This window comes from Stylophora pistillata, chromosome 9, assembly GCF_964205215.1.
Source record: "Stylophora pistillata chromosome 9, jaStyPist1.2, whole genome shotgun sequence".
In the NCBI taxonomy this organism is placed as follows: Eukaryota; Metazoa; Cnidaria; class Anthozoa; order Scleractinia; family Pocilloporidae; genus Stylophora; species Stylophora pistillata.
Window position 1 is genome coordinate 27,590,661 of NC_142527.1, and position 26,518 is coordinate 27,617,178.

Consider the following 26,518-nt stretch of genomic DNA (forward strand, 5'->3'; position numbering starts at 1 on the left):
CATCAAATACACGCTCTTAGGTAAACTTCTCACAAAAGTAGAAAAAATTCCACGCACCGCCATCTTTGTTTTGAATTTTCATCTTTTGATCTCGCGCTTCTTACGCACGTTTCTCTCGCGCGCGTCACGCAAGAGTGACCTGTTCCCCGCGCGAGGAAACTGGTACGAGCCACCTTAAGTGTAGTGAAAGGGAGCAAGATCATTGCGTGGGACAGAGCCCCATACCCATGGAATATGGTCAACCTCTTTTAGTTTGGTTGTCACGTGACTGACCGAGCGTACGTACGTACGTACGTGCCTTCAGATTGCACGGGTAGGGTAGGGGAGACTATCAAAACGAAGGGAGGGGTGTCTCAGGCGAGTCTTGGCAAATGCACATCTTTAATGTTATCATTAATATTACGAACTTGGGAGCTCCGCTTTTAGGTTTGGCTAAATCTATATATTAGTTTATCTATAGTCTCCTTGGCATCCGGTTTTATAGGTCTTGTCACGTAATGCTCAGTAGTTGGGAAATAATTCTAACACAGAGATTAGTGACCGCCAGACAGCGAAACAACATTTTGGTTGGAAGATGAATTGAGGTCACCTTTTGGAAAACAGAGTAGAACATTGCCCAGCGTGTTCAAGGCTGGGAAAATTGCAAACATCTCCAAACGTGACTGAGAACTATTTTCGAATGAGCAGCTTCTTTCTTTTTATCCAGTTTTTTTTTTTCACATTACTCTACCAGCAGCAGAACGCTTTTTATTTGAGAGGAAATAATGAACGCTACCATAAGAGTCGCAGCGTGCGAAAGCAAGACAACTTTGTGAATGAACCGTGTGCAATTACAATTGACCAGACGAGACCCACATAGGTCTAGTATGGTTAGGATTGCTCCCCATCCTAGTGGTGTGGAGTTTGGTTGGTTTGTTGTGGAGGTTTTTCGAGGTTCTTGTCGGATAAGTGAGTACCTGCCGGGAGGGAAAACTTGCGACTTTTTCCTCCTTGGCAGTGGTTTTTTTCTTTGGTTTTCCGTTTGGTCACCCATCCCTTTTTTGGGATTTCTCGGGTTGATCCGAGCTCGCTTGTTTTTCTTTTGCTTTTTTCTGTTGTTTCGGTCACCCATCCCTTGGACTTGTCCTTGGGTTGGGTCCGAACTTCGTCATGGTTGTGTCCTTTAATAGGACCATTGACATCGATTGTCAGGGGCTCCCTGAGGAGGTTCTTTTTTCTGAGGCGGTTGGCCTATTGTTGGCTTATTTTGATTGAGAGTCCGATCATCGTGTGGCTGCTGTGCAGGCGTGTGCTGGCCGCGTTGCCAGAGTGACTTTTGTGGAGAATGGGGAGGTCGCCAAGCTCTTTTTTGAGGAGCTTGGGTTTGTTAAGTTGGGTGATGTGGAGTGTAGGGTGGTCAAGCCCCCTCCTCCTACACCCCAGTCTACCACGGTTGTGGTATCTCTGCTTCCCTTTGAGGGATCTAATGAGGCTATTAGCACGGCCCTGTCGGCATATGGATCCGTCAAATCTGTACGCAATCAGGTTTGGCCCGGTAGGCCTTCGGTCTCTACCGGGTCACGTATTGTGCAGATGGTGGTCAAGAAAGTTATCCCGCCGTTTATTGCCATCCGCGGAGTTCACTGCAAGGTCTGGTATAGGGGGCAACCCCTTCAGTGTGTGACCTGTCGAAAGGTTGGCCATAAGTCCACCGAGTGTCGCCTTAGGGGCAAATGTTTCCGGTGTCATGGAGAGGGGCATTTGGCTAGGGACTGTAAGATGGTTGCGAGTGCTCTGCCTGTGGAGGATGCTCCTGAGGTCGGAGGGAGTGTTGAGCCCTGTGTAGAGATGGATGTACCCTTGCCTAGTGAAGACAGTGCGCCTGTAGCCCAAGGCAGTGTTACGGCAGCTGATGCATCCGCTCCCGTTGCTCAGGACAGTGTTGTAGAAGAGGCTGAAGAGTGTGACTACTCCTCTGATGCCAGCGACGATCTTTTCCCGTCTGCCACACCGGTTGATCAAGTACCGGCCGACAACGTTTCCCGTAAACGTTCTGCTCCTCAGACATCTCCGGTCTCAAAAGGAGCCGTTAAGAAGGCCTAACACTCCTCGCCAGCGGTTCCACCCAAGAGTGATATTTGCAATGGTGGCCCTAAGGTTCTCCTTGAAGTTCCTGAAATGGCTCGCTGTTCCGCAGACCACCGTGCAATCGTGTGGGAGATTGTGGTTGACTATCGTAAACCGCCCAGTCAGCGTAAAACCTACGGCCAGTGGACTTCAGATCCCCGATTTTTCGGGTTGAGAGATAAAGAGATCGAGGCTGCTTTGGCTTTTTGCGACAAAAAGTTCCCACTTTTAAAGTAATTAGTTAAGTCATAAAAAGAAAAACAAAAGAAAATATTTAGTTAAGTAATGAGCGGGTGTGTTTAATTTCTGGGAGTGAGTGTGTAATTTTTAAGTGAGGTGGGGTTCGATTCCCCAGCGAGTTTGGCGTCTGGTGACCCTCGTTTATGGTGGTCCCCATCCCTAAGGCATTGCACGCCAGCCAATGGGTTGGGATTAGACATGTAGGTCGGTGGGATTGCACCTCCCTTCATCGGGGCCCGGCCGTCCACCTTAAACATAAAAAAAAAAAACAATTGACCAGACAGATTATCTACTGCACATCATGGATCATGGTTGGTCGTGCAAATTACAATCATTCTTTCATTGGTCGCTGAATAAATGAGGTGAATAAATGGAGAGTGGTCGACTGGCAACGTCTGTGTAATTTGACCTTGATATAAAGCAAATCCATCGGTCAGTTTCATTGCTGAAACTTCTCCAGCTGGCGAACATTTGAAGAAAGGCTGGCATATGGTTGTTTCGATTTTCATTGCTCACAAAGTAACAGGAATTCTCCATGCAAACATAACAAGAAAACGTCGAAAACACCTTTTATCGGTTTTTCAAAACACGTTTGAAGTGACATTTTCTAAAAAGACCTCCTTTCTACGACTTTTATATTAAGTTTTTAATCTGGTTTGTCGATAAAGTGTATTAACCGTAAAGTCAAACTATGTATTACGATCATGAAAAGACAAAACGCGAGCACAGTCCTATTTATCGTTTTCACCATCAATATAAACTTTTCAGCATGGAATTTTCTTTAGGAGAGATGTTATCACAAGATACAAATGATCTGCCTGGATGTGTGTCAGTCATTTCTTGTTCAAGCTGTCTGCGGCTTCCTAATGATGAGACGAAAAGATTAGTTGTTCCTTTTTTGTATCCAAAGAAAACTAAAAATATTGTGCGATGAGGAGGGAAGTTATTATAGAGTTTGGCAAAGGACAGGAAAAACAGCTTGTGAAGTGTCAATCTTTGCTAAATTGATAAAGTTAACGTAAAGGTCTTGTGGCAAGACATTATTCATGCATGTCACTTTTCAAGTTTGAACACTTTTACGAAGCGAAAAAATCCCCTAGACCATCACGAGAAAGAAGAAATATCAGAGGGTTGTCATTTCGTAGAGCACAACCGGTACTCCTTTCGAAAACTAGTCGGCTTTGCAGCTTTGCTCAGTAGCCGGTCAATGCATCGGTGTATTAGAAATAGAATTAGAAAACAGTTACCTGTAAACGTCTTGACGTAGGTTCATTTTTGACATTTTTCTGCCCCCCCCCCTCCCTCCCGACGTAAAGCAACTCTTTGCCGGTAGACCAGAAGAATTACAAATGCCACCTCGATTCCTTCGTCGGAATGTAAACTGTATTCAATTCTGACCGTTTTTTCCCACAGAGTTTTACATTATTTTGTACGATATAAATGTTCAATTTGGCTAACAACAACAGTATCCATGCTATGGCGGAAACTATTTTCTTGTATCGTGCGATATTCAATGCAGTCGGTGCAACGCAGGTTAGTTCTGCTTGAACATTTTCCAATAATTTCGCGTTCAAGCTTGCGTAGGTTCTTATTGACGAGAAAAAAAGATCGGATAAAAACCCCTAGACCATCACGAGAAAGAAGAAATATCAGAGGGTTGTCATTTCGTAGAGCACAACCGGTACTCCTTTCGAAAACTAGTCAGCTTTGCAGCTTTGCTCAGTAGCCGGTCAATGCATCGGTGTATTAGAAATAGAATTAGAAAACAGTTACCTGTAAACGTCTTGACGTAGGTTCATTTTTGACATTTTTCTGCCCCCCCCCCTCCCGACGTAAAGCAACTCTTTGCCGGTAGACCAGAAGAATTACAAATGCCACCTCGATTCCTTCGTCGGAATGTAAACTGTATTCAATTCTGACCGTTTTTTCCCACAGAGTTTTACATTATTTTGTACGATATAAATGTTCAATTTGGCTAACAACAACAGTATCCATGCTATGGCGGAAACTATTTTCTTGTATCGCGCAATATTCAATGCAGTCGGTGCAACGCAGGTTAGATCTGCTTGAACATTTTCCAATAATCTCGCGTTCAAGCTGTGCGTAGGTTCTTATCGACGAGAAAAAAAGATCGGTGGTGCTTTTAATGGCCACCACGATGGACGGCCGTTTCCTTTTTCGCAGAAACACCTTGACATGAACAAAGGAAGTTAACTATGAAAATTTCAGAAAAGTATTGGAAATAGCTGATGATGTGTCATTCTTTGTTAAATTTTTTCTTCTTATTGAGTTTACATAAACATTTGGTAAATGGTATTTTTTATGCCACCTGCTAAGTAACTTGTCATGAATATTTTTGCTAAGCGAAAAAATCCTCCATACCATACGTTTTACATTGCTTGGTACGATATAAATGTTCAATTTGACTAATAACAACTATCTAATTATATCCTTTACTGCTTTTTTCACTTCTCTGATTTTCCAGCAGTAAAGAATGGGGTTCAGAGATGAGTTTAAGTAAAGTAAAGATAAGGAAATGTTAAGAAGAATAAGTTGGGAAAACGCGTCAAGATATATATACGATAATAACAAAAAGGTAACGCAAAAGGGAGAGTAGCAAGCAAATAATCCAAGCTGTACCCATGCTATGGCGGAAACTGTTTTCTTGTATTGTGCTAAATTCAATGCAGTCGGTACAAGACCGCAGGGAGGCTGTTGTTGCTCTTGGTGGTGATGGCCCTGTACAGAAAGCAGTTGTTGGCGGAGACGGAAATAGATCTTGGCGAAAGAGACGGTTGAGATGATAAGAGAAATAAGCATTAAAACAATATATACAAAAATAGAAAAATCACCTAAAGTAATACACCCAACTAAACCACCAACTAAAAACCAACAGAAGATAATTAGCGCTCGCACCCGCCTTAACGTAACAACGTGTCTGTATCTCAGACCCAGCATCAGCGCGAGAAGTCTGTCCACACTTATTGCAGTTGATGTCAAGAGCGAGACTGCACAAAGTATTAGAGAGCAGACGGACCATATTGTTAAAATAACATCTAGAATGGTGATGCTGGAGTTTCTTATTCCTTCGTTGATAAGTTTCACTGTAAACAGCGGTTGTGAAAGGAGTCCAACACAAAGATCGGTGACCGCCAAACATCGAAACAAAAGTTTCGTTGGAGGATGAATCGAAGTCACTTTGTGAAGAGCAATAAGGATTAGCACATTGCCCAGTGTCGTGGTGATGGCGAAGAAAATGTTGAAGGATAGAAACGCCGCATTGGTCCCCACAAGTGACTCCGGATAACTGACTTCAAATGAGGAGTTTGCATCATCATCAGTGGTGTTCAGCATTTCTCTAACAGCAACAGAGAGCTTGCTATCAGTGAGGGAGACGTTGATTACAGTCAAGGTTCCTGCTCCACTCCTTTTGATCACTTTGTCTTATCGCCTGGGTGAGAACAGTTCTGAGGAGGACAGTTGTCGGTATAGTAGTGAGGAAAGCGAAGTGTCTTTATCAGTCGCTATCTGTAAGACTTGTTTCTGTACACTGATTGGTCAGTTTTGCTTTGATGTTACTGGCTGTGAGATTAAGAAATGTTTGGTCGTGTGGATCGGTTCCTTTGTGGCGTAAAGATCTCGTGCGCGAGTACGTCGATTTTATGGTGCAGTTTGGCGTCCTTCTGAGCTGCGCATGCACACGCTGACAAATGACGATAAAAATTGTCTTGAACTCCCCAACAGCTTTGACTAGTTAAGTTTCGGCCTGGTCAGATGATGATGCAAATATTCTTTAACTGATATGGGTAGTCATATTTCTTATATCTGTAATCATTATTTAGCAAGAAATAACTGATTTTAAAGTTTAGCAGGTGGTGTTTTAGAACTCTGCAGTGACAGCAAATATTTCTTTAAAGGAGCAGTCTTATGAAACCTCCCTGTAATTTGGAAACCCGAAAAATCCAAATGCTTTTATAGTCTGAAATTTCAGCCGTCTCTTCCCTTTACCCCAAATTCATTATTGTAGAGGCTTTATTAATCGCTAAAAATTAATATCATAATGAAATAGCTGAATTTTTCGGGTTTTCAAATTATAGGGAAGTTTCATAAGAGTACTCCTTTAACCATAACTATGCTTTAACACAACATCAAAATTAAAACTAAGAGAACGTTGTCGTCCCCATGATGCAGAGATCCTTTATTACGGTGACTCAGTAGACTGAATAGAAAACTTGTACTGAAGTCCAGCTCTTTATTCTACAGAGTTTTGCATTGTTTTGTAGTAGATAGGTTCAGTTCGGCACATAAAAACAGTTTAACTACCTAACTGTATCCTTTACTACTCGTTTCATTTTCCTTCTTTTCCAGCAGTAAAGATGAGTTTAAGAAAATTAACGTCGTTAAAACTTTCTTAAGCACCAACTGGAAGAAAAATATCAAAGATTTTTCTTAGATGTTCCAGTATAATGGAAAGATAGCAGACAAATAGTCCGAGCTGCACCCATCCAACGATGAAAACTGTGTTCTTGTAACGTGCTATGTTTAATTCAGTCGGCACAAAGCTGCTAAGTGCAGAATGTTCTGGGAAAATATTGCCTCGAACAAGCTGCCTTTAGTGGCGGAGACGAACATAGATCTTGGCGAAAGAAAAGACTGAAAGGAATAAAAAAACTATGGAGGATAAACGGCTGAAATGATACGGCTAACAATTGCCGCAAAGTAAGTAGCAGATAGAAAGGCCAATTAATTAATGCAAAAGGTGTTAACCAGAGGCAAATTAATTATGAACGCTCACTTCTATCTTAGTGTAACAACATAAAAGATAATCTTGAATTTTCCTACAGCTTTGAATTTTTGGTTTTGGCCTGATTAAATGATGATTCAAGTTTTCTTTCATGTGATTTGTTAGTAGTCATATTTCCTCTTACCGAGATTAATAGATGGTGCATCAGTCATTTTAAAAGATCCTGTTTCTACCAGCTGAGGGGTGGATCATTAGCAATTTGGCTTCCAAATATAGTAAAAACATCGATGACAATTGACAGTTTCTTACATCTCGTAAATTTCGTAAATTGTTCGTTCTCTAATTGTTTACAATTGGAAGTTACCCTCACCTGGTGTGAAGGTATTTTATTTTATATACCGTAAAGTCAAGACAGTATTAATTTAAGATCAACAAAGTAAATTAAACACGTCCAAAGAACTAACTATCGTTTCCACCATCAGTTTGAAATTTTCAGCATAGCCTTTTCTTTAAGAGAGATGTTATTATATGATACAGGTTAGATCTGCACCGATATTTCCGATGATTTCACGTTCAAGCTGTGTGCAGTTTCTTACTGATCAGAAAAAAAGATCGGTGGTGCTTTTAATGGCCACCAATAATGGACGGCCGTTTCTTTTTTCGTAGAAACATGTACATGAGGCAGTTGTTGGTGGAGACGGAAATAGATCTTGGCGTAAAAGATGGTTGAGATGATAAGAGAAATAAACATCAAAACTATATATCCAAAAGAAGAAAAATCACCAAAACACCCAACTTAAGTACCAGCTAGACCCCAAAAGGAGGGAGTTAGCGCTCGCACCCGCCTGAATGTCGCCATGGCAACCTTTCTGTACCTCAGACCCAGCAATCAAGAGGAGTACTCTTGAAACAGATAACTTCCCGATGAAAAGTTCGATGCTGTAGTTTATTGTTCCTTCAAAAAGCCTCCGCAGAGAAGGGCCATATTAAATCAACACATTGAAGTGGCGATGCTTGAGTTTACATTGTTTTTGCATATCAAACTCACGGGGTACAAATAGTCTCTTACTGAATTTCGTGACCACGCCCACTTCACCGGCCCACTCAAATCGAATGCGATTTTTGGATGTTATATCATCTTGCCGACTCTCTGTATTAAAAGTTAACAATGTACCACCGAAATATTGAACTATAATATCATGGCTTTCCATTTTGTGTATTTTGGTACTACAAAGTAAAGTTTTTCCCTCGTCATTTTCACCTTTTCCCGAGCGGGTCCGTCAAAATTAAGAAGGCGTTCGTGGTCAAAATTAGACCGAGCAAGGAGTCTTGGGCGATTTCTCTCTTACGCAAGCGCAAATTGAAAATATACCGCCAAAATCAAAGAGAGTAACAAATTTCCATTGTTTTGATATGTAAATTGTCGAACAAGGAGCAGATTGAACCTCGTCAAATGGCTAGTCAAAACAGCCACACCTTCCTCCTTTTGCTCGTTTCCTGTTTTATAAGCGTGAAAGCAGTGGGAGAAGAATCGGGTAGCTTGGAAAGCGCTTCACCATCGTTTACTTACGAGATAAGTAAACAAGTAAGACTTGTAAAGTTATTTTCCGAAAGAGTCGGAATAAATACATTTTTTCCAGGTTAGATTACTGTTTTTACCCTAAACGTCGTACAATAAATTTTTGTTGCAGCCTACTAATCTATACAATTTCGAAGGAAAATATTCAGATGCTTCACCGTCCCCGAAGGGGGTTCTGTCCTGGTGTACCGGCTCACAGGGGAATTACCGTTGTTCTTTCTTTGTTTAGGAGTTATCGGTTAGCTATTGTGTATTGTTTGGTCTTTTGTATTGGCTCTTGTGAACCGGTACACGAGGACAGAACCCCGAAGGGTCTCCACTCATCGAAGCGTGCACTGTAGCCAATGTAGTGAATTTTCAGTCTCTTGTTGGGTTTGTCAACCTCCGTGACTTCAATATCATACAATTTTGTATCTTTTCTCTGTGAAGTGACCTTTTTAACAGGGGTGTATGCTGAGTATTCGTTGCAGAATCGCTTTGGTTCTCTTATCTCTCTCTTTGGCTTGTCCGCCATTTTGAAAATTTGCTCAGGAGGGCATCTGGGTTAGCGGCCGCGCGAGGTTGGAACCGACAAAAACAAATGTCCATCGTAGTGGGGAAACAGTTTGATATGTTTACATTGTTTTGTACGACACAAATGTTCAATTTGGCTCACAACGACAGTTTAACTGTCTAACTGTGTCCTTTACTGCTTGTTTCACTTCCCTGATTTTCCAGCAGTATAGAATGGGGTTCAAAGATGAGTTTAAGTACAGTAAAGAAAGGCAAAAGTTTAAAAAACGTCCTCCGAAAGAGTCTCCCAAATACAGTGAGATCAAAAAAACACAAACAGGAGGGTAGCAAGCAAATAATCCAAGCTGTATCCATGCTATGGCGGAAACTGTTTTCTTGTATCGTGCTACATTTAATGGAATCGATACAACGCCGCTGGGAGGCTGTTGTTGTTGTTGTTGCTCGTGAACAAGGCCCTGTACATGAAGCAGTTGGTGGCGGAGACGGAAATAAATTTTGGCGTAAGAAATGGCCGAGACAATAAGTGAAATAAACGTCAAAACGGTATATGCGAGAAGGGAAATATTAAACAACTGAAAGAAGATGCACCAAGCGAAAGCAACAGTGAGAACCCAAAAGGAGATAATTAGCGCTCGCACCCGCCTTAACGTAACAACGTGTCTGTATCTCAGACCCAACAACAGCGCGAGAAGTCTGTCCACACTAATTGCGGTTGATGTCAAGAGCGAGACTCCACAAAGTATTAGAGAGGAGTACTCCTGAAATAGATAAACTACCCCCCAAAAAAATAGTTTGTTGCTGGAGTTTACTGTTCCTTCAAGAAGCACCACTGTAAACAGCGGTTGAATGATCAGTCCAACACAAAGATCAGTGACCGCCAAACATCGAAACAAAAGTTTTGTTGGAGGATGAATCGAAGTCACTTTGTGAAGAGCAATAAGGATTAGAATATTGCCCAGTGAAGCGGTGAAGGAGAGGAAAATGTTTAAGGATGCAAACGCCGCATACGTCGCTACAAGTGACACCGGATGACTGACTTCAGATGAGAAATTTCTCTGTTCATCAGTGGTGTTCAGCATTCTCCAAAAGCAACAGAGAATTTGTTATCAGAAAGGGAGACTGTTGGCTACTCTAACTGTTCCTGCTTGACTGCTTTTGATCGCTTAGTCTGTTCGTCTGGTTGAGATTAGTTCTGAGGAGGACTGTTGTTGATAGAGAAGTAAAAGATGCTGTTAAAACTACTGCGGAAGCAGTTATTAGAGAAGGTGAAGAGTCTTTGTCAATCGATATTTATAAAACTTGTTTTTGTACACTGATTGGTCAGTTTTACTTTATGCTATTGGCTGTGAGATTAAAAAATGTTTGGTCGTGTTGATCGGCTCTTTTCTTGTATAGATAGGTCGCACGTTAATACGTTGATTTGCTAATTTTCTATTAAGTGAGACGAGCATCTATAATTTTATGTCCATAATGATGGATAGTGGTTTAAATTTGAAAGATCATCCTGTTCCTACCAGCTGCATGAGGGATGGATTGCTTTGCAGTGTAACTTTTCTGCGTTATTTTGGCCTCCTTAATGGATGTTACTTTAACTATTTGCAGTAGCCGTCGTGATAAGCTTCTGAAGACATCGACAAATGACCTTTGTATGATTTGACTTTGAATTGAAGCCGCTGCATTTGACGATCATGTAAGCGGTGCTGTTTGTTTGCTGGATAAAATGCTTCGTCTCATGCATTTTTTAAGGGGAGGGTTTTTAATTGATACACTAGTATTTGAACCAAACTGCCATGAACTTGTAAAGGGATCGCTGGAATTTTTGCGAATTCCCAATCGAATAAAAAAACGAAATTTGTCATTTTTGTCAAACTTTATATTCTTGGGTAAACAAGACGAAAAACAATTTCTCTGAAAGATATTCACTTTTACTAATCAAGCTAAAACACCGCTAAAAATGGCAAACAGCTATAGTGTTCACATTGCAAACAAAATAGAAAGAAATTCAAATTTACTTTTAAATGCAAAATGCTGTTAGCGGCCTGTGCCGAGGACAATACTTATGATTTAGTTCGCTTTTCCACTGTAAAGAAATTTAAAAGAAATCCCCCTGCATCTTATTAGGAGGAAATTCACGCCTAACACCTTCGGTATTGATAGAATATTTTAGCTTCTTATATAATTCAACATCTTAATTCAGTATTTCTACAATTGTGATTTTAATTCAGTATTTCATAGGGCGGTAAGGGAGATTAAATGTTTTGGATGTAATAACGCACCCTGTCCAAATTTTGTCGCTTACTTACAACCTCCCCAGCTGAGCGCAGTATTCCGGAGACCACATGGAGGGCTCGTTTGCGCTAATTTGGCTACTTCTGATAAAGAGATGTTAAATCTATGAACAAAAATAAATATCAATTTTTGCAATTTGATTTTTAACATTGCGGCGACATTTGTCAAACCTCTTTCGTAGCATAGTGAAACTAAATTAGCCATTTTCGAGCTACAAACCTCTTCATTTTTTACTCTCAAATGAGGTTAAAAGTAAATCATTTTAAGTGAAAATGAGATTTATTTGTATGATAAAAAATTAACGTTTTTCCATCAAAGGCCGTGTACTTGGCGTCGTCTAAAGATAGAGGCTTAGGTCATCTTAGCAATGGTCTGTTTCCTGAGTTGCAGCAACAACAGTAAACCACAAAGAAAGCTCCATTTGGGACTCTTCTGACGTCGCAGTTTAATCTAAAATACTCAAAATCAGCACAACACTAAAAGGAGTCGTCAAAAACGTCAAGTTTTAACTTGCACTCTTTATCGTCAGCAGTTTAAGTAAAAGTCGGTTAGTGGCGATCTACCGCCTCCTAGTTATAAGACCTCTTACCAACGTTTGTTGAGCCTGCGCGCAGGCTCTGGTGTTTGTGTTTCACCCCAAGCTCCTTTTCCGGTCACAGCCACCTCTAACGACATTACCAGCTGCTTATGAAAAAGTCATTGAAACCCTGATTTCTCGTCAATTCCGGAAATTCATTGTGTTTTTTCTTTATGGTGAAGTAGGTTTACATCTACCTACTTTTCATAAGTCCAAATTTTTAAGGCTGGGCAAAATGGTTGGGAATTCTACCTCAGATTGCTATCTGTATCGTATATTTTTGTTTTCAAACCGGATGGACCTTGCGATGGAGCAAGTGTAGCGGGTAAAAATTGAGTAGTACCGACCACATATGTTCATGCGCTGAAGACACTCATTTGCGTTAGGCACTATTTAGGAGTCTTGATCGATATGCTCATTAGAGATTTCATCATTCATACATGTACAAATAATCCATATAAAGCTTTTGCACATCAGTTCACCTTTATGTACAGGGTCAAAACCGTTTTATTCCCATATGTGACAAAGACAGAATTTCTCCCCACAATTTCAATACAATCTCAAGCAGACAAGTGATGAGAATATAGAAAAATATCCAGCTACCAAACTCCACATCATGAGAGTTGTACGGGAGACAGTAAAAAGTATTTCAAATGAGATATTGGGAGCGGAAGAGCTAAATCTTGATGCGTAGTGAAAGGGAGCTGGGTCATAGTTTATCTATAGTCTCCTTGGCTAACCGTTTTATTGGTCTTGTCACGCAACGCTCCCTATTCGCGTGACAAACCGTAACTGCGAGGGGTTGAAAAGTCGAGGGCTGTTATTAATCTTGTTACATTTGCGTTCTGTGTAATTCTTCTCCATCTGCAACATGGTTGTTTATCTTTTAAGTTCATTCTTGCCTCTGCGAGTGTTTGCTAATTGCTATCTGCAACAATCTTCAAAATAAATCAAGATATCTTCACTTTGCTAGGTACAATATTCAAAACTAGTACGAAATAGCAATAAGAGCCTGCTCAGATTCTAAGAAGTTTCGGGTTCTGAGAACGTGCTAACGGTGGATTTTAGTGCACTTTTAAACTGCGTGTTGAAAGTAGTCCAGGACTACTTTGGTTTTGCTTCATTACGATTTGTGATTGGTTAAAAAAAACGCACGCCTGTCCACTCAACCATTCAGAATCGAAACTATCACTAATCACGACTTTGTAATTCACGTTTTCCCGCGTCTCAAGTTGTTTGACAACTTTTTCTTTTCTCTGATAATTTTTCTTTTGTAAATTAATTCGGTTTTGGATTTAAGGCAATCAATCGAAATGCACTCCTATATAATGGGTTTTAGTAATACGATTTTCTGGGTAATTTGGTAAAGAAGTCATATGTTGGTTTAAAAAAGTCAATTTTACATTTGTATGGAAACATTTCTTCCACCTTCCAAGCTAAAGACTGACGAGGCGGGAGCTAAGTTTTCTAATCTGCGTAAAATCAGTTGAAGCGTAGGTCTCTCTTGAGGATCCACTTTAAGCATACTTGTGATCAGACCATTTAGCTCCATTGAATAAACACTGAAAAGGAAACATGAGAAAACAACATAACGCAAATTTCTTAGAGACAACATGAAGTGGAGTGCTCAGGTGTCGATCTTCAAAGCTGGATTTATTGTCAGTTTTCTCTGACTATGCTCAGCGATTGGTCGAGAAAAACCTTCGCTACGCTTTCAACCAATCATATGCAAAAGCTGGTCACTCAAATTTTCCTACAGCTGAATTTTACTCTAAATCACTTCAAGTTCCCAAGGGCAACTCATTATCTTGTTTGACTCTGTGGTACCATTAAAAGGGAAAAACACCTCTTATGGCTACTTTCAGCTGTTTTGATATTCTGCAGCTCAAAATATTATTCAACGCGAAAAGAGTATGTTAGGAGGAAAATTTTCCTTTTCTCTCTCAGTTCCTTTGCTAAAAAGCTACCACTATTCGCTCCGACGAAGGGTTAACGCTCGAAACGTCAGCTTTTGTAATCGTTACGGTGGCCAATTTACCATTTCAACTTTGTTGATATATCCAAATTATACCATCATGATAGTTTCGGTAGCCTCATTCATAAGGACATCTAGCAGTCTACATTTAAGCCAAAATGTCCGTTGAACTATTCTCATGAGGGAGTAAGGCACAAACGCGGCGTTGTAAAGTATACAAATTGAGTGACTCAACTTGGCTATTATGAAGCACACCGGCTTTGGAGAATTGCTTTTTGGAGTAAACTTATCAACAAACGTACCTGTTGCTTGGAATTTGAATGTTACCACTATTTGCGGAGAGCGCTGAGCCATCGCAGGGGCTCTGACCTGGTTTAAAACAAAAAGCGTTAGAAATGCTGAACATATGGAGATTCCCATCTATGTCAAAAAGCTATTAAAGACTTCCTATGGGCAATTCCCTGAATACAGGGCTTGAGATATTGAGCATCTTTGAGATAGCACATGACTGTGTTCCGATGAACTTGTAGTCTGGCATCACAGCCCATTCTTTGAAACTGGAGATGAGTGAATAAGCTAGCCTTTGCCTATTCTACATTTGCCATATGTATGAAATTCTAGTTCTCTGTGATTTCGATGTTTCTGCCTTAAAAAGATTTGAAGTATTCACCATCGAACAATGAACCTTGTTATTTTGTTGTAGAACTTCATTGTGACATCACTGTTCACATGCCACAATTTCCATGCTTTGAGTATCCAAAAAGTTAAAAATGTTAATCCACCTATTACTACAGGTAAAAACTGAATTATACAACCTCCAGACAGAAAAAAACTCGCCATATGTTCTTGGTACATGTTTCGTTGAGAAAAATATATAATTAGATACAAGTCATAATTGATTGACAATTAATTTCCCTTTTCATTAAGTTCATTATACACTTGGGATTAGTAACTTCGTAAGATCCCGCAACGTCTTCAAAGTTCATTTTTAGAAGGAATCGATACGTGCTAAATTGTTCTCTCGCTGACCGGCGTTTCATATGATTTTGCCAACCAGATGCCCAATTGAACTGCCACTCCGTGTTTACGAGTGATTAGGAATAATCTGCTGGATATCGTCACAGAAGTAAGTGGTCGATGATATGCGGTTAATCACTGTAGTTCGCTGATGTTGTAGTTTTCCCTATAGTTTGCCCTATCTAATATTATGCAACGTTTTCCTTAATAGATCGAATAAAACCAGAAATCATTTATACGGTTTGCGTCGTTAAGTGGATTAATAAGCCCCTTTTTCTCCCCGGATCAGTACATATTTTCAGTTTCTGCTGCAAACTTCTGTTGAATAAGTTTACTCACCATAAGCCATGGCAAACAGAGTACAACCCATTTACTCACCATAAGCCATGGCAAACAGAGTACAACCCATTGACCAAACATCACTCCTCTCATCAATTTCACAGTTTGATGGAACTTCAAACAGTTCTGGAGCCCTGCAAGTCAGTACAGATATGACATTTAATTTTTTTTTTAACTAACGTGGGTCAGTCCTTCAATGCCAGAAGAGAATCCTATGCTCCTCATCTAGATGTATACAAAAACAAATTGCAAAAATAAATAAATAAATAAAAATAAATAAATAACAGTACATGCAAAATGCTATTTTGCAGTTTGACAAAATGTTATCTATTTAGACTCTTGTGACCCTCCCCTCCCTCCCCCCTCCCCCCCCCCCCCATCTACAGGAAATCAGACATCAGAGTTGATGTATTGGTGCAATATGACACACTAAATTTTAAGGGCCTCTCCAGCATTTTAATTTAAAATGGTTGAAATCCTCTTATATATAGTGTAAGCACATAGTTTCATCATGCTATACAACACTAAACACTTGATTCCCACCTGTATGTTGCAGTACATTCCTGTGCACACCTCTCTTGAAGGGCCAAGGCTTCCCTTCTGTACAATAAAACATGTGCATATTGAATTATTTTTAATCCTTTGCATAAAAATAGATAAATAAATAACCAAGAGGTAATGACAGCTAAGTTTATAACATCCACCTCATAAGCCAGGAAGTTTCTACACCAGCTGTTTCTGTAGCGAAACATGACTGATGGTTCTTGTTTATCATTCATACCAAATTGCTGTGTGCAAGGTAGCATGGTGGCCTCATGGTATGATTATAGTGCACTTGACTCTGGAGCAAGTGGTCCGGGTTCAAGCCCTGGTGGAAGACATTGTGTTGTGTTCTTGGGCAAGACACTTTACTCTCACAGTGCTTCTCGTCACCCAGGTGTTAAAATGGGAAGCAGTGAATTTAATGGTGGATGGGGGGGTAACCCTGCAATTAATGGACTAGCATCCCATCCAGGGGGGACAATAAAAAACACTCCTGGTTGCTTCATGCTACAGAAACTGGATTTAAGCGCTGGTCTAATGGGCCACTTGGCTCATAAACAGACTTTCTACATTGCAGGAGAGCCAGTGTCATTATCAAATACAATAAATCCTTTGTCAAAAGGAAACAACACAAAAACAAAACAATAACCTCATTCAAACACAAAAATAATCTAAAAACCTTCCCTCCAAGCCTCTCACACCCCAAAACACAAAGTATTTAAATCAGTAAGTGAAATCCATCTCAATGGTTTAGTGAAGCTGTCAGAGAGAGGCTGTTCATGAAAAGGACTTTTGTAGCTGATATTAGCTGACCTTTCAACCACCTCAGTAGACACTATTGTGTTAAAAACAAAATAAGTCATTTGACTCTGATAATGATCTCCACTCCTGTTGTCAAAACATCCCTTACTGCCTCTAAGAATGGTCTTTTCTGATACTACCCTTACTTGGACAATTAGAGTACACCATCATGTTACTCCTGGATTGCAACTATTTACTGTTATTAAAATTCAATACCTATCCCTTACCGTGAAGCAATGGTGCATCTGGCTTTGGACACACTTCCGAGATCCATCAACACCACTGTCGTGTCAGGACCAATTAACAAATTATGAGGCTGAAAAAAGGGGTATCAGCTGAGTGGAAAACCTTTCCCAAACATTATTTATTGCCTACAAATGATGCATCTGGGTGGTTTCTATTGAAAAATATCATACGATTGTGGCGAGTCCACAACAACATTTTGGACCATGGTATAGGGGGGATATGATGGATCTGTGAACTGGACTCCACTGAATGAAAAGGCCTGCATTCCAGTCCTAGTAACAATCACTGTGTTGTGTTCCTGAACAAGACAATTAACTTCTGCTTTTTCCGTCACAACCGAGGAGTATTAAGTCAAACATAGAAACACCGGTCAACTGTCAAGGAAACATGGCTAAAATGCTGGGGATAACCTCTTAGCATCTCATCCTGGAGACATGAGAATAATTCTAAGTCTTTCATGTCACAAAAACTGGGATAAACAGCAGCTGTATGCGACTCAGTCTGGTATGTAAGCTCTGGTCCTTAACACAGACTCAACCTACCTTGATATCTCTGTGTGCCAGAGGTGGGTCTAAGCTATGAAAGGAAAGTATAGCTTCACATAGTGACTTGAACATGTGAAGAATATTTAACTCAGGGATGTGACCTCCTTCAAGTTGTGTGCGCTCAATTAAGTCTTGCACTGTTCCATTCTAGGAGAAATTGAATGATCTGAGTATAGTAAAAAAGTCCTTTTGGTTTGACCGTACCTTTTTACACCTTAACATCAGTATGCATATTCTCTATACTGTTCTCCAAACATTTCCTATGGTATGATGAAGAGAATCTGTTTTCATATTTAGAGCATCTTTTGTTGGTGATCATTTTCTTTATTTTCCTGACCTCAATGTTTGAATCAGAAGTGAACAGCACCTTTGGTCGGTGATTACTTTGAATTCTTCATGCGTGTGTGACCTTAAAGTGTGAATCAATTATGAAGAATGTCTTTCGTAAAAGATATTTCTTTATTTTCATGAAGTTGTTTGATTAAAGGGTGATACTGTCAGGAGAAATAAGATACTAGTCACTTTAAGGGGTCAAGGGGCTAAAGTTACATTTAATGGAAATCAACCCAAATGCACTCAAATTTGGGTAAACTGAGATCTAAGGAAATGCAGCAGGAGGAATTAAGATACCTTGTAGTATGTCACAAGCATGCGTGCCTCTTTATATGTTCCTTTAGATACCACATCCACATCATGCAAGTCAAGGACACTTGGGTGAGAAACAGCTCTATGAGCTTCTACCTCACGATCAAATGCCTATTGTGATTAGAACAAATGAAATCTCAGAACTAAATAAAAATGCTCATTAGCAATTTTCTTTACACAGCTGCTGTTCTGAGTAAAAAGCATGAGATTTACTACTCAAACAACAAACACAACAAACACTTTATTTACCGAGGGTAAAATACATTATTACCGTTAACCCGGTAGCTAGTTTACATAATGGCCCCCAACAAATCCTATTAAAGGTAAAAATACCTAATAAAAAATTCATAATACTAAAATTGTACTTAAAACGTCCTACTGATCTTAAAATGATCTATCGAGGTATTTTCTTTAATAAAATTTTTCAGTAACGTTATCTTAAAATTTGAGTGGGAAGTTATGTTTCTAAATGAGTTACCCAGACTACTTTATTCATACCCTACATGCACTTGAGTGGAAAGTTCTAAACCCTGAGTTTCTTTTACAAGATGGTGTTAGAACATCATTACAGATAGCAGATCCAAAGACATCCATAAGACCTCTTACCCTTGTCTGTTTGACCTGCGTAAAGGCTTCATGCTTGGGTTTATTATGGCCTCATTTCTGGGTACAGCCATTTCTTACTGACACTGTTGGTAGCTGCTTATCAAAAAATTTGTTGAAACCTCTGGTCTAATAGTTAGAGCTGTCCAGTCACAGTAGAAGTTTTTTTGGATTAGGCATGCATAAAAAAGTTTGAAAGCATGATATTCTACGATAGGAGTCAGATTTTGTCTAGCCAAGAGCTTTCTAATAAAACTTGTTAAAGAATGCCTATACCGGTAAATGTACAATGAGACCATTTGTCTTACTGTCTGAAGAGTATTTTGAGTTATATTTCCAAAAGAATATTGCATTCACCTCTTCTTGTTCAGGAAGATCAAGACGGATTCTTTTCTAAAGGGAAAGAATGGAAATGATCAAAGGATTGAAACATTATACACGGATGAAGGAGATCCATAAGATTCCCTCCCTTAGCAAGTTTGAAAAATATGTTTGGGAAAGCATGGCTTCCTTGAAACCAAGCCAGAGAAAAACTGGAAGCATTAGTGTAACTGAGATCTGCCATATTTTCTCTCTTCAGTCTTAGAGAGAGCACAGATTTGTGTGTCTAAAAGATAATTTCCATGAAGTGCATGGACTGCACTAACACATTAAACTTACCAGAGCAAACCATTCATTTCCATGATGAACTAAGTTAACATAGGAGAAGGCTGGAAAGAAAACATCCAAAGGTACAGTTTAAAGTCACATTTTAAAATTAATTTATCACATTTATTCAATAATAATACTACTAATAATACTTATAATACTACTACTACTTATAATAATAAAATAATTCAATTCTAAAAAGGAGCATTAATTGCAATTAAATGATACATACGGATTAAAATTAAGAACACGAAACCTTCAAGCCATGTTTACCCTCAACAATTATTCAAAAAAGTTGATCAAAATATTTGAGCTGTCCGAGCTGAGTTCCTCAATATTGTAACTTGCCAAAGATCAAGGCTGAGGGAATACATAAATCTTATTAACCAAGCGCGAGGGCCGTACTGGGAGAATATCAGCCCAAGGTTTTGACAGTATGGACTGAGTGCAGTGAGGTCCGTACAAAAAAGACCGAGGGCCGATATTCTTCCAGTACCGTCCCGAGCAAGCTTGGTCAATAAGAGACTTATTATACAACTGAAGTTCAAAGGGACACAAGTGCGGTATCACTCGGGACAGTGCCCGGTCCAATACTGAGAGAATATTACCCGGCAATAGAGCATTTTGATTGGTTGATTTTAGTTATTGGCCCTCTGACTGTCCAAGTCGTGTAATAAAGTATTGTTAATCTAAGAACTCTGATAAATCAAAATCCAAATTGTGATAACTGATTTCAATGTATCTGAACTATCATTTCATCACTTTTTCTTATCACTCATCTTTGGGAAAAATCATTCTTTTTAAGGTTAGGGAAGTAATCAACTATTTCTCTCAGAAGAGTCTTTGCTGCGATGTAACAATGGTGATAGATTAGGTATAAATGAAGTGTCAGGGGTAAAAATAAGCTGGCAATGACACTTATTCTACCAATTTTTTCACTCTTGAAAATTTTTAAATAATTAAGACTGAAAAAAAAATAGAATTTGGGGTGGTAACAAGTTCATACCGATAAAAACAAATAGATCATCACTGACACCATTATTACCATTATTATCATGATCATTAATTTTACTTATTACTGTCATCATCATCTTTATTAATTGATTACTTACAGGTTTCAAAAACGTTTTCCATAGGCAACTGGGAAGGTGTAACAGGCAGTTGTGCTGGGATAAAGGGCGGTAACAGTGGCAGACAAAGACCTTGAGCTAAGGAGGGGCAGTTTTGTGTGTGTGTGTACACCTGCTCGCTTTTCCTTCCTCTGCATATATTTTTTTACCCATAATAAGGGGAACCCCTCAGGCCCCCTAGATCCCTCCCCTATATCTGCCACTTGGTAAGGCAAAACCCTAATTCGAGAGCCAGCTTGCAAACTTGACAATGGTAAGAGGTCTTATATGGCAGAAATAGACCCCTGGTAAACAACTTTTATTGAAACCCCTCTCACTGCTACTTGTTTTGTTGTGTTCCTTTTTGTTTTTGCTTCTTTGCATTTTGTTAGCATACTTCTGTTTACTTCCTAATTAATAAAGGCTGAAAGTTTCGAAAGAAACTGTTTGGGGCTGCGTCGGTGGGAGTAATGATATAATTTGGATATATCAACAAAGTTGAAATGGTAAATTGGTCACCGTAATGATTACAAAAGCTCACATTTTGAGCGTTAGCCCTTCATCAGAGCAAAGGGGCTAACGAAAATTAAAGCCCTTTCGTTAGCCCTTTGCTCCGACAAAGGGCTAACGCTCGAAACGTCAGCTTTTGTAATCGTTACGGTGGCCAATTTACCATTTCAACTTTGTTGATATATCCAAATTACTTCCTAATTAAGTCGGCTGATTTATATTGAAGTCATATTTTAGGGAAAATTAAATTTTAAACTCAGATCACAGGATGATTTTATTCCAGTCTCCTGTTTGAAGTTCAAGTATTTTTTCGATGATTTTTCACTTTCTATCTATGGACCCGATCAATACCTTCTTTACTTAACCATTAACAGAAACATAACTTAACTCGGCCGGGCTTCATTTAAGCCAGTGAGCGGTAAGAAGATCTGTAAGAATTTCGGCCGGCAAATTGTTAGTCACAAACAGTAGAATAAAGCTTCTAAAAACAATACGACAGCTGAGGACAATTTCCTTCTTGAAGTACATCACTTCGACGTTCATAATTTCGGTTACAAAAAGAGTTGCCGAAGGAAGTTACAATATTTCAAACACCAGGCAAATTGCGTACGTATATTACATACGTACGTAAACTTAACAGATGGTAGAATGCATGAATGATCTGGTTTATTAAGTTACCTCCTTCTCCCAGTTCTTTAACCACTCGGTATTTTTTCCCATTCACCGTTACTGATGGTCTGCAAAATGACGAGCATTTGTGACCCATTAATATCTGTCTTTTTCTCGAAACAACTCTGATTTTTTGCGAGTCAACTTCCTGTTGTTCTTTGGTGTGTATGTTGTGTCAATTAGTGACCAGTCCGCCCCCTTATTTTTATCCACTGGCAGCTGAGTTTGCAGGCGCAGTACCTAAGTTAATGATTTGACAAATTCGACGAATTGATGTTCTCGAGCCTTTTGCACGTAAAGTTTGTGAGACATTTCCAGGGCATTTTGCATTTAGAGCAGTTTAGAATTCTAATTGCAACGAATGAATAAGTGAGTTTTATTACCTCGTTTTATAAAAGCCAGGTGCAAACTCAAGTCCAAGATGGTGAACGGAGAGGACACTGGGATGAGTTTTCATCGGTGTTACGTTGCGTGACAACTTGAAAAATAGGCAGTCTTTAAAGACTGCAAGGTTCTACTGATGTAGCACAATTTTTGAGCTATTTTTTATATTTAAAAAAAGCGTTTATTTTGGAATGGGTAGTTTTGCTAACTTACGTAAAAATTGTGAAAAATATTTGCATAAGTATATTTGATCGATATTCAGTTGTTTTGCATCGCGATTGCTCTTTTGGCGAAGTTTGAAAAGATTTACTTTCTGCGCCGACTGCCATGTTAGATGTTAGATACCCGTTTCTTTGCTTTCAAAAGTTCTCCTTGGATTAAATCTTGTGTTTACGCGGTATTTTCCTGATACAATTACGGGTTTACTTGTCACTGTTGACTAGACTTTCTCAGATGAGTGCTATTTTCCAGTAAACAACCTTAATTCTACGACATAATCAAATTTCACTTTACCGAGACTGGAAACAAGAAATCAAGCTAGCTTTTTTTACTTTCTCTTTTCCGGGTTTTGACAATATTTTTGCACCCAATACTTTTCCAAATTCTTGTGCTCGTTATCTATTTTTTTTTTCAAAATGTTGACTGACATAAACTACATCACTGCGTGAAGATCGTTCAGTAAATTTCGCCGAAATCATATGGTTGCATTCTCAGTCCTGGATAAAGCAGGCTGACATGGGTTTTTACAAAACATAGGTTATCAACAGTCGTAGAGGCTGGCCGATATTTACATCTTGTGCAAGAAACAGGTCTATGCGTAATTTTTTAGGTTGTGTATGCTCATGGCAAATGTCCTGTAGTTTTCCATTCCACTTACACGGCATCTTTAGCCCTAGATGTGTGTCCGCTGAATACCCTCATAGACAACCGGGCGTTAATTTTTCCCCACCGGGTCCCCCACTGAAACATTGACTTCGATTCGAGTGGACTTCGAGGCAGCTGTCTCATCGTTTTCCGCTTGTTTAAACTGTTTATTAACCAAGGAAAATAGAACTCACTTCAAACAAAGGATCGAAATGAGGTAATCCGCAAAGAAAGAACTTTCAACATGAAAGACACATCGGAAAACTATCCGCCCTCACGGCAATCTTTGCGTCCCGAGACGACAACGAATCGCCGACCTGAAGGTACATCGTATTCTTCTCGCCACAGCCAAACTCGACCAGTTACAAGTAAGTAAAAGGATGATTTCCGTATCCTTTTGCACTTATTTCAATTTTTATTCATTTGATTTGGTCTCGTAGTTATTGCAGAGAAGTCAATGATCATTTGTTTACTCTTCTCGCTTTGCAGCCGATGTCGAACAGACACCTTCGGCAGGGAGTCAGCGGCCAGGTGTGAGGCTGACATCGCTTTCAGCCCTGTACCAGCCAGCTTTTAAGCCGTATTCCTTCACTCACATGTACGATACAAAATATAACAGCGATTTTGAAGGCAGATATTGGCCGCCTCCTTTGCCAAACAGGTAAAAATACTCGAGTACCCAGTACTGTGCCTGATACGCTCTAACTGGTTGTCATAGTAACGCAGACGAACGCGTGCCTTTTTTTGGAAGTAGCGACAACCAAATGGTAGTTTACAAGCTAAATTAATGGTATTATGATTAAGAAAACAACACTTGAGTTAAGTGTTAGCTAATATTTCTATGCGGTTTGGAACAACTGTTCATGCTCCCGACGTAACACATATTGCAAATGTGAGAGTCTTGCGGGCGATAAAAACAGTATTTTTGACACCGCTCTGGTTCAATGGCTTAAGTCGAAAGTCAGATAGCTCCAAGCTTTGCCTTTTTCATATGTGAGGGTCCAAAATGTTTTTGAAGCATTCGCAATCGTCTGTTAGCCCAAGAAACACTTCATCTTTCACTCTCTTTCCCTGGTTTCTCTCTTTCCCAAGATTAAGTCAATGGTTGAAAACATGGTAGCTTTCCATTGTCCGAAACATATTTTCATTTTGAGATAACCAAAGTATATCCCAACATTTTAAATTATAGGCTCATTCGTTTGATGTTCTTTGTGGCAAGAGAGACATTTGCAAAAAAGTTCGCTTTTTTCATTCCAAAACTATGCCCTCCAATAGTTGTTATGAAACTGACCAAAGCCCATGTTCATTTTCAGGGTATCCTCTGCCAACTACGCTCCAATCAACTACAGATTTGGCTCCACTACATATCAACGACACTTTCAACAGAGGAAACCCTTCCCTACTGCGTTTGTGATTCCATATTCACGTCACAACCACCCCCAGCCAAACATGGTGAACTCGTATAACTACCCGGATGGGGTAAGTTGCCAGCTAATTTTTCTTTTAGCGGAGGGCGCAATGAGGGATTTAAACAAACGACGCTTGGTTCCCGCGTCCTCTTAGAGTCGACTTTATTGCCTTTTGCACATCCAACCAACTGTGTATCTGGTGCCAAGATAGACCACGAACAATCCCTCCTGTTCGGCGAAAACCGTCACGTAAGTCAAAAAAAAAAAAAAAAAAATAATAATAATAACAGCACCCCTCCACCCATAAAAAAAAAAAAGAAAAAAAAATTGGGTACTAGCGTGCCGCGTAGAACTCTGGGAGTGAGGCCTTCCGCCGAAAAGGAGGGAGTGCTCGTGGTTTTATGCCAAGAGGTAATCTTATCCGCAGACCGCATTAGGGACGCAATCTAGGACCTTACAAAACTGGAACACACTGAGGTGGGGAGATGAAGGGGAGGGGGAGCGTGAAATAGGCGAAATGACCGACTTTCTTAGTTAATCTGATCTAACTCGCATTTCGACAGGTTAAGTGGATATGGAATCCTTCCACAACAACTGTTGGAGAAGCCAGTGGAGGTAGGCTTTTGAACATGCACTGTTTCTCCCACAACACACACCACGGGCAGAATTACACCTTTTCAGAATTCACTCGCTTGATTTCTTGCCTTTATACACATGTAGCTCCATTTTTTGCTTCCACGATACCATTTTAAGACAGTTAAACTGTTTTCTCTTTTGTCTTCATTTTCAGGTGAGTCACAAAGGAAAGACAGGTTGCGGAACCACAGATGGTATTCCAGATAACACAGAAAAACCAAAACAAATCAGCTTGAACATTCTGTTTCTGTTCTTTAATATTTGAGACTGTAAGCTATTTCTTGGCTTCAGAGTTTATATGGTGGCAATTTATCATTTACAATAGTTGCTGTTTTCAAGGCATGCGATTTTTTTCTGCTGTCCTTAATGCTAAGGAAAATCTTAAAAACCTTTATGTACTTGGACGCTATTCGCAGCTACCTAGTAGTCCAGAATTAGATTTAAGATCAATGGCTCCCGTTGAGGAGTTTTTATTTTTTCAAGCAATATTTTCATATGAGATTTAAAAAAAAAATTGAACTTTGTAGATAAGTTTAAATAAAATGCATATATAAATGTTTTATTTCATGAGCTCAATTTCTTTTAGTAACGTAATTGGTTCGTCCTCTCGCTCACAGGTCTCTCTGCTGAAAAACAAAACAAAACGGCCATAGACTGGAAGAAAGGAATGCGCTCTTACGCTTCCAACTCGCTAGCAATACCTCCGCTCCGCGTTCGTACCTAGGGGTGTTTCCGAATGTCAGAAGAGGAGGCCTTGAATCCATCTATCTATGCGTCATGACAACCGATTTTCAATAGGGCAGGAGTACGACATACAAATTTCGTTTCTTTTAAAATTGAATACGATTTCCAAAATTTGCTTTTTCTTTTTTTTTATTTTACTTCAGGCTTTCCAATAATTAATGGCTGACGGTTTTCATTTTCGTTTTGAATACTCGCAGGAAAAAAAAAAAAAAACGAATTCACCCTATACCCTCTTTTTTTTCAATCCATTGCGCTTGAAAAAGAGTTGAATGACGTATTTTGTTTTGGCATGACACGAGAAAACGGAATTTATAAAAATAAAACAAGTAATTGAAGAGAAAACTTGAAACAGCTTGGAAATGCAAATGCCTCCAAGAACATGGGTAACTACCAGCAGTGAGTACCTGCGGTGAGTACCTGTAATATTAATTAAAGTTAGGCATTGAAACACGATTGAATTAAGCTTGGAAATAACGAAAAATATACTTTTCGAGGTAAAATTGGACCCTCTAGTTATGAGCAATGAAAACTTTTTCGAGGAAGCTCGTCAAAAAAACAAACGAAATAATTTGTACGACCAAACGAGCGAGTTACCTTCGGTGCAACCACATGCAGCGAATACTCTCCTCACTCGAATTAAATCTCAAGGAAGAGCTTAATTTGAACGCAAGGTTTGATAATTCTAGAATGTCTCGTGGAAATATCATTAGATATTCCTCGATCGCGTTCAGTTGGAGGCATATTCGGTCACGTGACGAGTTAAAATGTAATTTAATAGCTTCG

General features: G+C 39.5%; 4 protein-coding genes across 5 annotated transcripts in view; 1 reads left to right on the plus strand and 3 right to left on the minus strand.

Annotated features, from left to right (window-relative positions):
* The window catches only part of LOC111322469 (serine/threonine-protein kinase 16), a 62,352-nt gene extending 40,465 nt beyond the window's left edge, over positions 1–21,887 (minus strand). Inside the window, exons 1-10 of one of the 2 annotated variants that reach the window (XM_088732774.1) lie at positions 21,708–21,883; positions 19,423–19,472; positions 19,120–19,155; positions 18,145–18,270; positions 17,512–17,661; positions 16,951–17,039; positions 15,923–15,979; positions 15,419–15,513; positions 14,326–14,392; positions 11,888–13,610 (exon numbers count right to left, since the gene is read on the minus strand). In XM_088732774.1, coding sequence (XP_088588900.1) covers positions 13,448–13,610; positions 14,326–14,392; positions 15,419–15,513; positions 15,923–15,979; positions 16,951–17,039; positions 17,512–17,661; positions 18,145–18,270; positions 19,120–19,155; positions 19,423–19,472; positions 21,708–21,795 — 921 coding nt within the window. In that variant the 5' untranslated portion in view covers positions 21,796–21,883 and the 3' untranslated portion in view covers positions 11,888–13,447. Of the gene's footprint in view, positions 1–11,887; positions 13,611–14,325; positions 14,393–15,418; positions 15,514–15,922; positions 15,980–16,950; positions 17,040–17,511; positions 17,662–18,144; positions 18,271–19,119; positions 19,156–19,422; positions 19,473–21,707 lie in introns of those variants that run through there. The other variant, XM_088732775.1, reaches the window with a different exon arrangement.
* On the minus strand, positions 2,904–6,093 carry LOC111322467 (adenosine receptor A1-like). The gene has a single exon (XM_088734318.1). It carries the CDS (start codon positions 5,698–5,700, stop codon positions 4,783–4,785), a length of 918 nt encoding a protein of 305 aa, XP_088590444.1. The 5' UTR covers positions 5,701–6,093; the 3' UTR covers positions 2,904–4,782.
* Positions 9,311–10,291, minus strand: LOC148724148 (melanocyte-stimulating hormone receptor-like). Its single transcript, XM_088732773.1, has one exon. It carries the CDS (start codon positions 10,259–10,261, stop codon positions 9,311–9,313), a length of 951 nt encoding a protein of 316 aa, XP_088588899.1. The 5' UTR covers positions 10,262–10,291.
* Positions 21,888–23,019: 1,132 nt separating the features above from the next.
* Positions 23,020–25,553, plus strand: LOC111322470 (uncharacterized). Its single transcript, XM_022925574.2, has 5 exons — positions 23,020–23,314; positions 23,436–23,607; positions 24,260–24,425; positions 24,919–24,970; positions 25,146–25,553. The coding sequence occupies exons 1-5, from the start codon at positions 23,191–23,193 to the stop codon at positions 25,196–25,198; spliced, it is 567 nt and encodes a 188-aa protein (XP_022781309.2). The 5' UTR covers positions 23,020–23,190; the 3' UTR covers positions 25,199–25,553.
* The last annotated feature ends 965 nt before the right edge of the window (positions 25,554–26,518 follow it).